The 16,158-nt window shown below is 31.3% G+C and overlaps 1 protein-coding gene across 1 annotated transcript; it reads left to right on the top strand.

Annotated features, from left to right (window-relative positions):
• The first annotated feature begins 804 nt into the window (after positions 1-804).
• On the top strand, positions 805-5,167 carry LOC104098279 (nucleolar protein 56-like). Its single transcript, XM_009605003.4, has 8 exons — positions 805-1,144; positions 1,875-2,089; positions 2,222-2,379; positions 2,743-2,930; positions 3,004-3,256; positions 3,462-3,610; positions 3,707-3,841; positions 4,586-5,167. Exons 1-8 carry the CDS (start codon positions 940-942, stop codon positions 4,948-4,950), a joined length of 1,668 nt encoding a protein of 555 aa, XP_009603298.1. The 5' UTR covers positions 805-939; the 3' UTR covers positions 4,951-5,167.
• Positions 5,168-16,158: the final 10,991 nt, after the last annotated feature.

The following is a 16,158-nucleotide window of genomic DNA, read 5'->3' as shown; positions in this document are numbered from 1 at the left end:
ATAGATGAAGGTTACGAGAGAGAAAATATATAGTAAAATAACTTTTTGGGGTTTTAATTATACAATGCCAATTTTTTTGAGCTACCTTTGTCAAATATAATTTAAGGCTAAATATTTTATGTTATCACCCGATGTTAATTACTCTTAATTCTTTTTCTTTCATATCTTTTTTCAAATCTTTAAGGACCGTTTGTCCATAGATTTTGTCAAAATAAACTTGGGTTTTATTTGACAAACACATGTTTGGCCATAGATTTTGCTTATATTTTGGCCAAATCTCAAATCCCAAAACCAGCTCAATAGCTGGTTTTAGGCCAAAATATCACTATTATATATTTTAAAAATTGTCCCAATCTTTTGTATTTTATAAAAGAGCCCACTATTTATTATTTTATAACGATGTTGTTTCGTCTTCTTGGTCATCTGATAATGTATCATGTAGTTCATTATAAAAATGATAATTTTGTATCAAATTTATTTATGTTCAGGACTATGATTTGTGATAATATAATGAATGTTATTGATAATAGTACTGTTGAGTATTTGTGATAGTTTTTAGAACTTGTGGGTATAAGTTATGTTTTATATTTTTTTAAATTAAACTTCACCCAAAACAGATGTTTAAACACATTTTTATCTTTAAACCAAATTTCACCCAAATCAGATTTTTTCAGAATAAATCTGAAAATCTATGGTCAAATGCCATCTAAGTTAAAATGTTGTTGAGACGTGGGCTAAAAGATGACCGAAGTCAAGCAAACTCGAAATGGGCCGACAATTGATGCAGCCCTCACCATTATTTCTTTTTCTTTCTTTTTTCCTTCTCTAGTTTTTCATTACAGTCTATAAACCTCTTAAACCCTAGGCCAATCCCTTTCTCCATTCCCCATTCGGAGATAGACGAGAGAGAGAGAGAAGTGAAGGCTGAGTGGGTTGTACATGGCGTTGTACCTCTTGTACGAGTCCGCGTCCGGGTACGCTCTGTTCTTGGCACATGGGCTTGACGAAATCGGCCAGAACACTGAGGCAGTTCGAAACTCAGTTACCGATCTCAACCGCTTTGGGAAAATCTTAAAACTTGCTGCTTTTAGTCCATTTGAATCTGCTCTTGATGCCCTTAACCAATGCAATGCTGTCTCTGAAGGTCAAGACCTGTAAATGCGATTCAATTTATTTTTTGGCTGTAAAAATTTAATGTAATCCCTCTTTGGGTGTCTTGCATGTGTAGTTAGCTGTACTACTTTGCTTAAAATAGTCATCTAGTGTTTGTTTTTCAGCACAGATAAAAATTGGCTTAAATGAGTAGAAGTTAAAGCAATAACTCTAAAACTAGTTGTAGTAATATCTCGTTTCATTGTAATATCATGCCTAGAAGAGTGTATTCCTAAGCATTTTATCATAAATTGAGTAGTTTTATGCCAACTGTCAACACAACTCTCATCCTTCCTCCTTTATTGGATCTTCTGATGCGCGCTAGCATAAGATGCTGTGTGAAAAAGGGGAATTATTGTGATTAGGTTGCATCTTGAAGAAAGTAAAAGTTATCATTTTTATTTTCCACCAATACTTTAGTTGTGGTCAGGAAATAGATAATTATGTTGCTTTCATTAAGTTACAGATTCTTATCGGTTGTTTCGTTTGTATTAGATAGTTTTTCAATGCCTAGCAGCGAAAAAACTAGAAAATGATGACTTGATAGATGAACATAAATGTTTCCTACTAGCTGAGATTCTTTGGATTAGCAGTAGAATACAGGAAATGTAGGGGCAGAAATTGTGGGGTCCTGCTGTGCTAGTATTTTTATTCCCTTACCTTTGTTGATTAAGTTTATTGGCCTGACTGGGTTTTAAAAATTTGCGTGACTTGTCTCTCAGGGCAAATGACTGATGAGCTAAGGAACTTTTTGGAGCTTACTCTCCCAAAAGTTAAGGAGGGTAAGAAGCCGAAGTTCAGCCTAGGATTGGCAGAGCCTAAGCTCGGGTCACATATTCATGAAGTGACTAAGTTTCCCTGCCAAAGCAATGAGTTTGTTCTTGAACTTTTACGTGGAGTGCGCTTGCATTTTGACAAGTTCATTGAAAACCTAAAGGTTTGTATTGTAACTTGAATCTTTCTTCGGCTGTTTTCAATATTTTGCAGTTGGGCACTGTGTGTCTTACAAGTTTAAACATGCTGCGTAGACATGACTTGTTACTTATTCTTTTCTCTGTTTCTTGTGTAGTCTGGTGACCTGGAGAAAGCCCAACTTGGCCTGAGTCACAGTTACAGTAGAGCAAAGGTTAAGTTCAACGTCAATCGTGTTGACAATATGGTTACTCAGGCTATTGTCCTTCTTGATACTCTTGACAAAGATATAAATACCTTTGCAATGAGAGTCAGGTAAGTTCCCCCTTTGTGTATAGTCTTGTTTTACTTGATACTGTCATCTTCCATAATTATTTAGGTAATGCATTTAAACTTTTTTATGGGCATGATTCCGTAGTGTCCATGTGCATGTGCTACTTTCTTAGACACTTGATATATGCCTGTAACTGACTTGCTGTCTTCCCCCTTCCAGTTTATCTCGTGACTGAAATAGATTAAACCACCATCTATGCCTCTGTTCAGTATCCAAACCAATTGCAGTATAGGATATGTGCGTGTGTGCATGTGTATAATATTACTTAAAGACCATCTTCCTGCCAATTCCCATTCGTTTTGCATTTGTGTAATGTCATGGTTTTCTGTCAAATGATTATGCAGAGAATGGTACTCATGGCATTTCCCAGAGTTAGTGAAGATTATCAATGACAATTATCTATATGCTAAAGTTGCAAAATTCGTTGATGACAAATCCCAGTTGTCCGAAGACAAACTTGCCGACTTAACAGAAATAGTTGGAGATGAAGATAAAGCAAAAGAAATTGTAGAAGCTGCCAAAGCATCCATGGGTATGCTATCCTTTAGCAAGCCATAGAGAGGATGTTGATACATTTTATTTACTTCTGTCCCTCTAATTTTCAGGCCAGGATTTGTCCCCAGTTGACTTGATTAACGTCAAGTTATTTGCACAGAGAGTAATGGACCTTGTTGAATACAGGAAGAATCTTTATGATTATCTGGTCACTAAAATGCATGACATAGCACCAAATTTGGCTGCTCTGATTGGTGAAATCGTTGGTGCCCGTTTAATTTCTCATGCTGGTAGTCTCACAAATCTGGCAAAGTGCCCCTCTTCTACCCTTCAGATCCTTGGTGCTGAGAAGGCACTTTTCAGGTAATGAACACTTCTTATAAATGTTTCACGCATCTTTAACTTCTTGCATATCTGAGATTTTGCCTAGGCCCAATTTCACAAAATTATTAGGTGCACGTATGTGGCTTTATATATTTCTTGGTTACTTGGCACATTGCATGATTTACTTCTTTTTAAATCACATCCCAATTTTCACTTTCTCCCTCTTTTTTCTTTTTCCCTTCAGAGCCTTGAAAACCAAAGGGAATACACCAAAATATGGTCTCATATTTCATTCTTCCTTCATTGGCCGTGCAACTGCTCGTAACAAGGGTCGGATGGCTCGTTTTCTTGCAAACAAGTGCTCTATTGCTTCCCGTCTTGACTGTTTCTTAGGCAAGTCTCAGTAAGGGCGTACAAGTTACGATCAGTTGCTTTTTATTTCCTACGCAATTGTTATTTATCTTTAACTTGTGGTTTTTTCATGTGCAGACAAAAGCACTACTGCTTTTGGAGAGAAACTCCGCGAACAAGTTGAGGAGCGACTAGACTTTTATGACAAGGGGGTTGCACCTCGTAAAAACCTAGATGTAATGAAAGCTGCTATTGAAACGGCCGAAGACAAAGGTGTGTGTTTTTACTTTTGAGATAGGTTTGAGGTAAAATATGAAGTCTGAACGTTCTGAAAATGAAACACCACTTCTGTAGGAGTAGAGGGGTAGGACGCCCGTCCTCTTTTAGGCTATAGGAGAAATGTATGCATGTGTGTTTGTACATTCACGTGTACGTACATATACATGTACAAACTGTATGGTATGCAGTGGCGAAGCCACATGGTTACAAGGGTGGTGAACTACCCTTCGTCAAAAAATTGCACTGTATATATAGATAAAATGTTATGTTTTAGAGGTATATAACGCATATTGAACACCCTTTGTCGGGATTGTTTTTCACTTCTTACAAATTTGAATACCCTTGAGTAAATTCCTAGCTTCGCCACATGGTATGTATGTGCATGTATGTATTATAGGATATACAACTAGAGTATATTACATGGACATGTCATTCAGACTAGAGGATGTGTTTGAGCCCATATGTTATGCACTAGAATACCTAGACGGTGCACAATTTTCTTATGTTGTTGCACTGTTTCATACAAGTTCTGCTGGAGTTGTGTTGCTGAGATGCTTGTTTGATAAATGGCCCCCAAATTATTATCTGCATGAATGACTTCCAACGGAATAACATGCACATATTTCTTGGCTGGACATCACTTTAGCTCCTTTTGCTTAGCATCATCTGCTGGATCTTCATTTTTATTTCTCCAATAAGATGTATTGATCCTTGGTGCTGCTAATTTTTCTGATGCAGACATGGATGTTGATGAGGCAGCTAATGAAGCTTCGACAAAGAAAAGCAAGAAAAAGAAATCGAAAGCTGAGATAACAGAAGGTGGACAACCAATGGATGAGGATAAACCATTTGTTGATAGAAATGGTGATGCCTCTGAAGAGCCCAAATCCGAAAAGAAAAAGAAGAAGGAGAAGCGGAAATCAGAACAGGAGCCAGAGCATGAAGAGGATCAGACTGCAGGTAATGGGAACGGTATGAGTGAGGATGGAACAGCAAAGAAGAAGAAAAAGAAGAAGAGTAAGGAAGAAAATGGAGAGGAACTCCCTGCTGCAAGTGAAGGTAAAAAGAAAAAGAAGAAGTCCAAGGCCCAAGATGATGAATAAATCTGTAAGGTCTTGCCCACCTGATTTAAGCCATGGCAGGCTTCATTACTTTCACATCTCCTATTCACCTCCGCAAAATAGTATGTACGTCCCATTTTGGTTCACTCCTAGGTATTTTGTACTATTATTTTTGTAGTTTATGGTTAGCATCTTGGAACAAAATTACTGTTGCAACGTTCTGTCTTCTCTGATTGATGTGCAGTTGGTTTCATCTTTACTAGTTTGGAGTGTACCGTTGTTGCCTTGTTGGTGTGCGCTTTAGGGCTGTACACTTTTAGCCAATTCCATATCCATTGTAAGCCCCCTTTTCCAGCTCAGTCACCGTTGAAAAAGCAACATCCTCTTTATATCCTTGTTTACATTCTCTTCATCAGTGTTCTAGTGGACGAGGCACTGAAATATGCTTATGATCTGTCCAGGAGTATCTGTACATAGAAAAGAAAATTATTCCGCTTTTCTTATCATACAGTAAATATTAATCTACTTGATTGTGTAAGATAGTTAGGATGAACTGGACGCGTTATTTGGCATCAGGGGTGTACAAAAAATAAATTCAACTATGGTTTGGTTTAGTGTTGGAAAAAAAATAACATCATAATTGGTTTGATTTGGTTTTAATTAAAAAAGATCAATTCAAAATCAAATCAACCTGACATTATATATATATCTATATATATATACAAGTTTTAAAAATATTTTATACGTAAAAATATTTATTGCAATGCAATTTATGAATATTTCTTAAATTTTTCATAGTTCTCTTTCAACTTATTATTTCAAGCTTGGGCTTAGTATTTTTAAATGGTCCAATACATTATATAGCCCATAAATATTAGTAATTCAAATAAAATTCAAAGCAAAACTAATTCAATATTAATGCTAACAAAAGAAATTCAATAATTATTGGATATATTTATTTAGTTTTGCATTGGTTTAGATAATGAAAATGCATAACTTATTTTTTTATTGTTTAGCCATCCAAGTAATACTTAGTACTTATTAGTCGTACCTATTAGTCATACTTATTTTAGCATGACTTAATTTTAGATTAGGTTCATTTTTATTATGACTTATTACTTAGCTATATTTGTTTTATACGATTTTATTATCTTTATTGTTGAATATTTTAGTACAATGTCATGACTCATCTCACATTATTTTGTTGGATAACACCTTATATAGTTGTATCCTATTAGGAATAAAAAAATATTTGGAGCACAAGTTGCATATTTTATGCTATGAAGATTTTACATGAAAAATCCGAAAAACCCGAGATTGAAAAACCTAATTTTTGTTGGTTTGGTTAGATTTATAGATTTAAAAATCCACCAAAATTGGTTTGGTTAGATAATTAAAAAATTCGAGTCAACCCGACTTATATACACCCCATTTAACATGAAATATTGGCTTTACCTTGGAAATAAAGTTATTTTGTCCAGTAATTTTAGACCTTGAGGTTTAAGGAAGACTTATAATCTCCCCGCATATCTCCCAGAATAAGTACTATCTATGAAGGAAGAGCGTTTATCAGTAAAAATATTTAAAAGTGCACTCTGTTTAGTTCGTAATTCCACTTTCGACAAAAACTACCTAGTTCCCTTAAAAAGAAAAAGAATGATCTATATGCTTGTTATAAACCTACATTTTTTTGTTTTTGTTTTTTGTCTCTTACTTAGTTCGTAGTAGTATTTGTTTTTCCTACACAAAGTTAAAATAACATTTCCTTTTCCAAATGTTAAGATATGTTGTTTCACTTAGAACTGCTCAATATGTTTTTTTTTATTCGTGGTCACATGGTCTCGTCATGAAAAGAAAGAATTATGTCCAATTAATTATAGTAGCATTTTGTTAATTGGAAGGTATTGTCAAGTACCAGAAAATGAAAAAAGTTGTTGTCTTTCTGTATTGTATTTTTCATGTAGAAGACGGTTCATGATATTAGTAATACTATTATTGGAAATTATATGCTTTTACGTCAAGTTATCATAATTTTTTTTATTCCATCTATTTATCTATATAAACTGAAAAGATGAATAACCAGGAGGGGATCCAAGTGCATACTTATGAGTGCTTAAGCACCCACCAACTTCAGTAAAAACTTTATTAATTATGCAGAAATTTCTTAAAATTTTGATATATAGAATGAGTTAGCACCCATTGGTCTGGAGGAGCTTTGGCCTAAACATACTCTATCCGGTTCATAATAAGTGACCTTTTGGCCTTTGACACACTCCTTAAGCAAATATTAATTCCTAGAAAAAAAAGATTTTTACCTATCTATACTACATATGAAACTTATTCTCTCCCTAATCAAGTTTTAACTTAATTACATGGTCATATGCAATCTACCAATTATACACAAATTAGTTTTAAATGAGTATCCCTTGAATGTAGCCTTTTAATTTAATAAATCCCTTTAAACCCTCACAATACCTTTCTTACCCAGACAAACCCCAATCATAGTACTTTCTAAAGGATTTTTCTCTTTTTTCTCTTTGAAATCAACCCTCTTTCTACACCTATTCTACAAGGTTTTTTTTCCTTCTAAAGCTCATAATTTTCTCTAACAATGGCGAAGAAAGGGATTAATTTTTCCATGGCTGGAGTTTGGAGCTTTTCTAGGCTTCCTCTTTTCTTGTTGGCGTTCCGATGGCGGGCTAGCAGCAGATGAATATTAATTATTTGGCTCGATTATTCGAATTAAAATTGTCAATCAATAAATTTTGAAGGTATTTGACTCTCCACCATTGATAATCATTAAAAAGGTTCAAAGCTTTGAATTCGGATTTTCAAAAAATATTTTTTGTTTGGATTGGGTGTTATTACAAATGATTGGGAATATTCTATAGAGTTTATATCTCGATTTTGAGGGTATTTGGTGAAGATTAGATTTGATTTTGGCTGTATTTTCAGATTGAAATTCGAAGAAGAAGAAGAAGAAGAAGAAGATATATATATATATATATATATATAAAATTGTGTTAACATTGTATAATAGTTGTATGAAATTTATATGAAAACTGTATTTGGTTGTATTTTATTTATAATTGCATTTTTTTTAATGTTGTATGAAAGATGAAAATTAATTGTATATTGTATGAGTCGTTGTATGAAATTTATATTTAAGTTATAAATACTATCTTTTTACATAAAGTTGTTGATATATATCAAAATTGATTAAGCGATGAAGTATTGATTAAAATTTCAGAGAGGAAGAAAAAAAACCACATACAAAATATATACAAATCATATACAAAATATATACAAAAGACATATTGTATAAAATTTGTGTGAAAATTATATTTAAGTTGTATGATGTTGTAGTTGTATTTAATTGGGTAAGAATTATGTATGAAAGTTGTAGATAAGTTGAAAATAAGTTGATACTGTATAATTAGTTGTATGATTTTTTTTTTAGTATGTACGTTGTTGTAAATATATCAAATGTGTATTAAATTTGTACGAAATTTATTTTTAATTTATATGTTATTGTACCATACATTATTCTTTTCTTACTCGATTGTTTAAAGAAAGAAAAGTAGAGAATGAATTCCAAATTGACTCATCTGCACCGATTCATGTTTGTTTAAACCGAAAAACTTGAATATTGTAGCAGCAATAGTGACTGATAATGGTAATCCATAAGTAACTGATTTGATTGCACATGCTAAATTAACTATTAGCGTAAAGTTTTTTTAAATAAATTTTTTGGAGTTGCGCTACAATATACTTTTTCGAACTTGCTATTCTGATTCTTGATGATAGCCCTAAAGTTGAAAACGATGGAAGTTATGACCTGCCGTTGGCTTAACTTGAAAATGAAGAACTGATATTGGTTTCTATTTAGGAGGGAGGCGGCAAAAAGAGAGAAGAGTTGTACTAATTGTGGCTTAAAATAGGTAATACACAACTGGAAGGAGTCTTATTGAAAGAGAGTAGAGAGAAAATAGAAAAAAGGATGTAACTAAATCTCCTAATTTAAGGTACTAATAATATATTGTATATAATTTGTAAGTAATCCTTGTTCAGGACGGGTAATATACAAAATTAGGCCAATTTTAGTAAATAAGTTTTAAATATTGTATAGGAAGGAAAAAATCTCTTTGATTAATAAGGGAAAGATATTTTTTGTGTTTTAGTATTAATAACACATATTTTAAAAGCTCCAAAAAAATTTTATTTACACAAAGCCCCATACTCTTTCCCCCTCCTTTCTTTTCCTACCTTCCCCTTTTCCTCCCCAAAACAATCTCGAGAGATGTTAAATATCTCTTACGTCTCTCTAGATATTCAAACATCGTGAGTGATATTTTAAAATATTTTTACGAGACATCTTTAGAAATATTTGTCCTGAAACTTCACTTTATTAAATCCCAACCACTCTCTTTTTCTCGCATTAAGATTGATAATTTGGGTACCGAATGTAGCACCTATTGATAGCATGATAAGTGGTCCCAAAATTCCTGGGGAGGACATCATCAAGATCTTCTCCTTTTTCAGCAAAAAAAAAAAATGAAACTTGGGCAACCTTTCATTCCACATCCATGAGGGTCTCATCCATACTATCAACAACTCTTTCATCCCTGTTAATAGTGAGAAGGATGACAACCCCATACGGGGCCTTAATACTAGTGGTCTATTCTCTTCAAACTTAGTCTACTCATTTCTTTACTCCCAAGGGAGTACCCTCTCAGCTCAAGATACCTCCTTCACATGGATTGAGAAACTAGATGTCCCAAATAAGATCAAATCCTTCACCTGGCTCCTAGCTCACTCTAGACTGCCTACCAACAAATATCTCCATAACGTAGGGATCCATTTAAACCTTTCTTGCACTTTCTGCAATTACCCTGAGGAATCCATACATCACATATTCAATGCACCAATACAAAAGCTTTCTGGTCTAACTTTTGCCAATGTTCCCCTAATCAAGCACTAGATCAATCATTCCATCTTAACCCAACCTCTTAGAATGATATTTGGTCTAAACTTAAGAATATTACTTTCAATGACAACATCTGGTGGAAGTTCCTCATTCCCTTATGCTTTTGGAACATCTAGCTAACTAGAAACAACAATTTGTTCAACAATAAGAAGGACCACTAACCAGTCCAAAATATCATTGCCAGGGCTATGGAATACTACCATGTGGCCAGAAACAAATCGCAAAGGCAGTGGACTACCATCCGGGTTAAGTAGGAAACCCCTGACAAGGATACTTACAAACTAATTACTGACTCCTCCTCCTTTGGGAACCCAAGGACAGGGGGTATGAGAGGTGTAATCAGGAACCATTTGGACGACTTGGTTATTGGTTTCATAAAAGGCTTTCCGAACATCACTAACAACCTAGAAGAATTAAGCGCTTTATTCCAAGGCCTTAGATTAGCAGTAGAACATAACCTAACTCCCCTGACCATTAACACTGATTCAATGGAAGTTATTAAGATGTTAAATACTGGTTATTTACCTTACAATCCTATTATCTCTGAATACAGGTCTTTGATGGATCGATTGGGGAACCTAGGGAGAACCAGTAATCAGCCATAACTTCAGGGAGCAGAACCAGGTGGCCGACCTTCTAGCTAAAGAGGGAGCAAAGACGAAGCTTTTTGACAAGACATGAATTTTGATAGTTCCTCCGGTGTTTTGCTAACGATGCAATATGGTCATACATATTAAGAACCACATTTAGTAGGAAAAGTATGCGGTGTAATATTAATGACACTCTAACTAATAACTAGTAGTCGTACCCGCGCGATGCGCGATTAATATTAATTTAATTAAATTATGATCGGACTTGTTTGAAATATTAGATCGTATTAATTTAATAAATTTCAATTTCATCTTATTTGTCAATATGATATGCCCAATAATAAAATCTTTTTTGTCTGCACACTTTCTTTTTGTAATATAAGAGAAGATATATATTTTATTAATGTTAAAATATTTTTTATTTTAAATTTTATTATGTTGTTGTCAATAATATTATCTGAATTTTAATGAATAAAATCTCTATTAAATTAAAGGGACTTATATAGTCAATTAGTTATTTTTTATTATGTATTTTTCTTTATTATATTATTCAATATTTAATATAATTATATTGTTAATAGAAATTTTTATTAGCATATTACTTTGTTTAATATTTTTGTCTACTACTTTTTTTTTTGTAATATAATAGAAGATATATATTTTATTACTCTTGAAATATTGTTTTTATTTTAATTTTATTCCAATATTCTCAATAATATTGTCTGAATTTTAATGAATAAAAGCTTTATTAAATTAAAGAGACTTGTATAGTCATTGAATAACTTTTTTGTTTTATATTTGTTTTGTTATACTTATCCAATATTTAGTATTTTTACATTGGTAATAGAAATTTTTATTAGCATATTACTTTGTTTAATATTTTTGTCTACTATACTTTCTTTTTTGTAATATAATAGAAGATATATATTTTAGTACTCTTTAAATATTTTTATTTTAAATTTTATCCTTATGTTCTCAATAACATTATCTGAACTTTAATGAATAAAATCTCTATTAAATTAAAGAGACTTATATAGTCACCGAATAACTTTTTTGTTTTGTATTTTTCTTTATTATATTATCCATATTTAGTATTATTTCATTGTTAATAGAAATTTTTATTAGCATATTACTTTATTTAAATTTTTGTATGCTACTTTCTTTTAATAATATAATAGAAGATATATATTATTATAATTTATATTTTGTTCTATTATTCTCAATAATATTTTTTGAATAAATAAACTTTGTAGTTTTAAAATGAAAAACAAAAATTATTAAGGAAAACAAAGAAATTTTTAATTGGCATTATGTTTTGTAATTTTAGTTTTTTATTTTAAAATAATTTAAAAACTCCAACTTGAAATTACCCTCCAATTTGAATGGACAGTTGTTTTTGTTAATTTTCGTTATTTATTATAAAATATTTTATTTTATTATTTTGTAAATATTTAAATACAAAAATAATAACTAATAACTAATTATTAACTAAATAACTAATTATTAACTACTTAAACCATGTGGTTTTTTTCTAGGCTACCACTTGGCTTAAGGAGATGGCTTTTTCCTCTCCTTTTAATAATATATAGATTGTTCTCAATAATATTATCTGAACTTTAATAAAAAAAATGTCTATTAAATTAAAGAGACTTCTACAGTCATCGAATAACTTTTTTGTTTTGTATTTTTCTTTATTATATTATCCATATTTAGTATTATTTCATTATTAATAGAAATTTTTATTAGCATATTACTTTATTTAAATTTTTGTATGCTACTTTCTTTTAATAATATAATAGAAGATATATATTTTTATAATTTATATTTTATTCTATTATTCTCAATAATATTTTCTGAATAAATAAACTTTGTAGTTTTAAAAAGAAAAACAAAAATTATTAGGGAAAACAAAGAAAATTTGAATTGGCATTATTTTTTGTAATTTTAGTTTTTTATTTTAAAATAATTTAAAAACTCCAACTTGAAACTACCCTCCAATTTGAATGGACAGTTGTTTTTGTTAATTTTTGTTTTTTATTATTAAATATTTTATTTTATTATTTTATAAATATTTAAATACAAAAACAATAACCAATAACTAATTATTAACTAAATAACTAATTATTAACTACTTATGCCATGTGGTTTTTTTCTAGGCTACCGCTTGACTTAAGGAGAGGGTTTTTTCCTTTCCTTTTAATAATATATATATATACTTTATTTAAATTTTTGTATGCTACTTGCTTTTAATAATATAATAGAAGATATATATTTTTATAATTTATATTTTGTTCTATTATTCTCAATAATATTTTCTGAATAAATAAACTTTGTAGTTTTAAAAAGAAAAACAAAAATTATTAAGGAAAACAAAGAAATTTTGAATTGGCACTATCTTTTGTAATTTTAGTTTTTTATTTAAAATAATTTAAAAACTCCAACTTGAAACTACCATCCAATTTGAATGGACAGTTATTTTTGTTAATTTTCGTTTTTATTATAAAATATTTTATTTTATTATTTTATAAATATTTAAATACAAAAACAATAACCAATAACTAATTATTAACTAAATAACTAATTATTAACTACTTATGCTATGTGGTTTTTTTCTAGGCTACCACTTAGCTTAAGGAGAGAGCTTTTTCCTCTCCTTTTAATAATATATATATAGAAGATGTTGGCCACTTGACAACCATACAAACATGTTTGTGCTTTTATTATTATTTAATTAAGTATCTAGTTTACCAAAAAAATGACCAAAAAAATGAAGAAGTGATTTTTTTTGTTATGAAAATAATTATATTGTGGATGTTCATTTATTACTCCGCTATAGATAATTTTCCTGAAGAAGATTATCCATTTAGTACTATGTTGAAGTTTATCTACAAGCAGCTGATGCAAGCAGGTTGCAAGCAGCTCAATGAAATGATTTGCAGCAGCTTCTTATTAAACAGGCATGTTGCAAGCAGCTTCATGCAGACAACTTACAAGCAGCTAAAGAAAAGCCTTGCAGCTGCTTCCTGAAAAGCCTCGCAGCTGCTTCCTTTCTTCTATAAATAGAGGAATTTTCAGTTCATTATGTACACAAGTTTGAATAATATATCAGTTTCTCTCTATACTTGTCTTTACTTTACAGTCTTTATTTTATAACACGTTATCAGCACGAGACTCTGTCATCAAGTAAGTGAAAAAATTGTTATGTGGCTCCAAAAATTTTGGGAATTTGAAATTGGGTCCTTGTATTATGTTGAGGAAATTCTAGAGAAACTTGAATTTCAAGAAATTGAAAACGAGAGGGGACAATCGGAAAAACAGAGTGAGAACGAACAGAAGGGGTTTTGGACAAAATCGAGGATTTCTCTTCTGATTTTCGGTTTTAATTTTCTTGTATAAAAATTATCAAAAGAAAATTTTGTTTCTTCTCACTACAAAAATGGTTTAAGATTTGGATTTCTATGGTGTTGCGGAGACGGAGTTGATTTCGACTATCCGTTTCTGAGTTCGAGGTCATGGATAAAGGTTTTAGTCCCCTGGTTTATTTTCTCACTTAAATTTCGGTCAACGTTTGGTGAGGTTTCCGGTGAGGCCTCCCAGTGGAGATCTTGTCCGCGGTTCTGACGCTTGTGTTTCAAAGCTGGCGCACAATTAAACTTCAGATTCGTTTGAGTGTTCATCTCCGATGCAAGACGAATCATAAGACACATTATATCCTTGAGGTGGTGAGTTTTTCTTCTTGCCAATAGTGATGTAGATATTACTTACATCTGGAGTGGCCAAATTTGCATAATTTAATTTGAGCCTTTTGCTTATATTTTAATATCTTTATCATCGCTTGCTTGGTTATATATTACGTGTACAGTGCGTATTTTAGTATTTGCTTTCATCCTAATTATCTTAATCAAGGATTACGAAGTGGATAACATTGTTAGATCCACTTAAACTCTAGCAGAGTTTGCAAGAAATATACAACCACCATAAATGGTTATGTTTCGTATATCTCATTGTAACTAAATTTTGTTAACCACCAGAAGTGATAATTTAGGCTTTTTATGGTTACAATTAAAGATAAGCTAGAGAAATATTCTTTATATTATATGCACGCCTCGATATGCTCCTGAAGTAGTAAATATTTTAAAAGAGGTTGAAACACCATAATTTGATGTGGTTAATGCGTGTTCAGATAATTATATTCGATTTCCTGAAGGATGAGAATTTCTGATAAATATTAATCCATTCCCTGAAGTGAATGTGATAATATTAATAAAGTCATAAATATAAACGTGCTCTTGATGTAAATATATTGCAATTACCTCCAGAAGAGGTAATATGATTGAGAGAATATATGCTCAATTTTTCGTATTTCAATTTACTCCTGAAGAAGTAACACAATTGAAATTTTCTTCCGAAGCAGGAAAATATTATGAAACTGTGTCTTTCTGTGCGTAAATAAAATAATGAGTTATTCAAAGTTATTTTTGAAGCACATTTTCATTCCCTGTAGTGAATGAAGAAATACCATAACTCATCTCCGGAAGAGCTAGAATAACAGATGATATAAATATTATTTTTGTAGCATAAAGATAATTGCCACACGTACTTGTTGTACGTAAAACATCTTGGATAATTATATTAAGTATCATTCTAAAGCAAAAGCATTCTTGTAGAATGTTTTCTACTACAACCATATTGATATACTATGGTTAGTTGTTATTAACTACCCCGAAGAAAATAACAACTCATGTATATTTCCCTGAAGGATGTAATGACTATGTAGTTGCCGATTTGATATAAAATATTCATATGTTAATGGCGTTTCTCTCTGAAGGAGACACAAAGTTGGTGGTAAAAATATTGAAATTCTTGATTTCTTACATTTATAAATTTAATATTGTCTTTATATTGTTAATTTGATTATAATTTTTTCTCATGATACCAGAAGTGTCTGAGCAATATTTGATAGTATAAAATGTATCAATAACTCCTGAAGAGCTAGATGTTTGTCTAGAAGACACATGGCACCAGTAGTGTCCGAAAAATATTAGATTGTGGATAATAAACGAAGGCTCTCGGAGAGCTTATATACAAATATATCATTCTTATTATATGATTATGGTCAAAACATATGATGTAGTAAACCCGAAGTTTACTGATACAAATGGCTATCATATTGAGACTACAAATGATTGAAAGATTGAAAATCTTCATGTTTCCACAATCATATGGGGTAAATATGTATGTGAAAAGTTACCCGCCTTATTATTCAAATTTGTACTATATCATGTATCACAGTATACCAGAAGTTTACTAATGCAAAAGCAGCCATAGTAAATCAAAAATTTACTGATACAAAAGTAGCCACAGTAAATCAGAAGTTTACTGATGCAAAAGTTTATGCCATAGTAAACCAAAAGTTTACTTAGAGATAGCACATGCCATGATAAACTTTAAGTTTTCATTTGTCATTTTTAAATGAGCTATTTGAGAATTCAGATAAGCATATACTGAAGAACTAGAAGATTCTTCAAGAATTCTCTTGTGTTGGTTGTTCTCATAATAACTTGATTATACCAACTAAAGTTGGGACTAAAATCTACGAATTCTGAAATATATAAAAGGTGAATATGAGCCCATTCACCTATCATGTGAACCACTTATAGATGCATATATAAG

This window comes from Nicotiana tomentosiformis, chromosome 12, assembly GCF_000390325.3.
Source record: "Nicotiana tomentosiformis chromosome 12, ASM39032v3, whole genome shotgun sequence".
NCBI classification, from domain to species: Eukaryota; Viridiplantae; Streptophyta; class Magnoliopsida; order Solanales; family Solanaceae; genus Nicotiana; species Nicotiana tomentosiformis.
The sequence above is the reverse complement of the archived record's forward strand: the minus strand, read 5'-3'. Positions and strand labels throughout refer to the sequence as shown.

What these genes read in the sequence shown, in the direction of transcription:
- LOC104098279 (XM_009605003.4), top strand. Translation starts at nt 940, where the DNA reads ATGGCGTTGTACCTCTTGTACGAGTCCGCGTCCGGGTACGCTCTGTTC. An exon ending in AGTTCATTGAAAACCTAAAG is followed by an intron (nt 2,090 to 2,221) that starts GTTTGTATTGTA and finishes TTTCTTGTGTAG; the next exon opens with TCTGGTGACCTGGAGAAAGC. An exon ending in TGAAACGGCCGAAGACAAAG is followed by an intron (nt 3,842 to 4,585) that starts GTGTGTGTTTTT and finishes TTTCTGATGCAG; the next exon opens with ACATGGATGTTGATGAGGCA.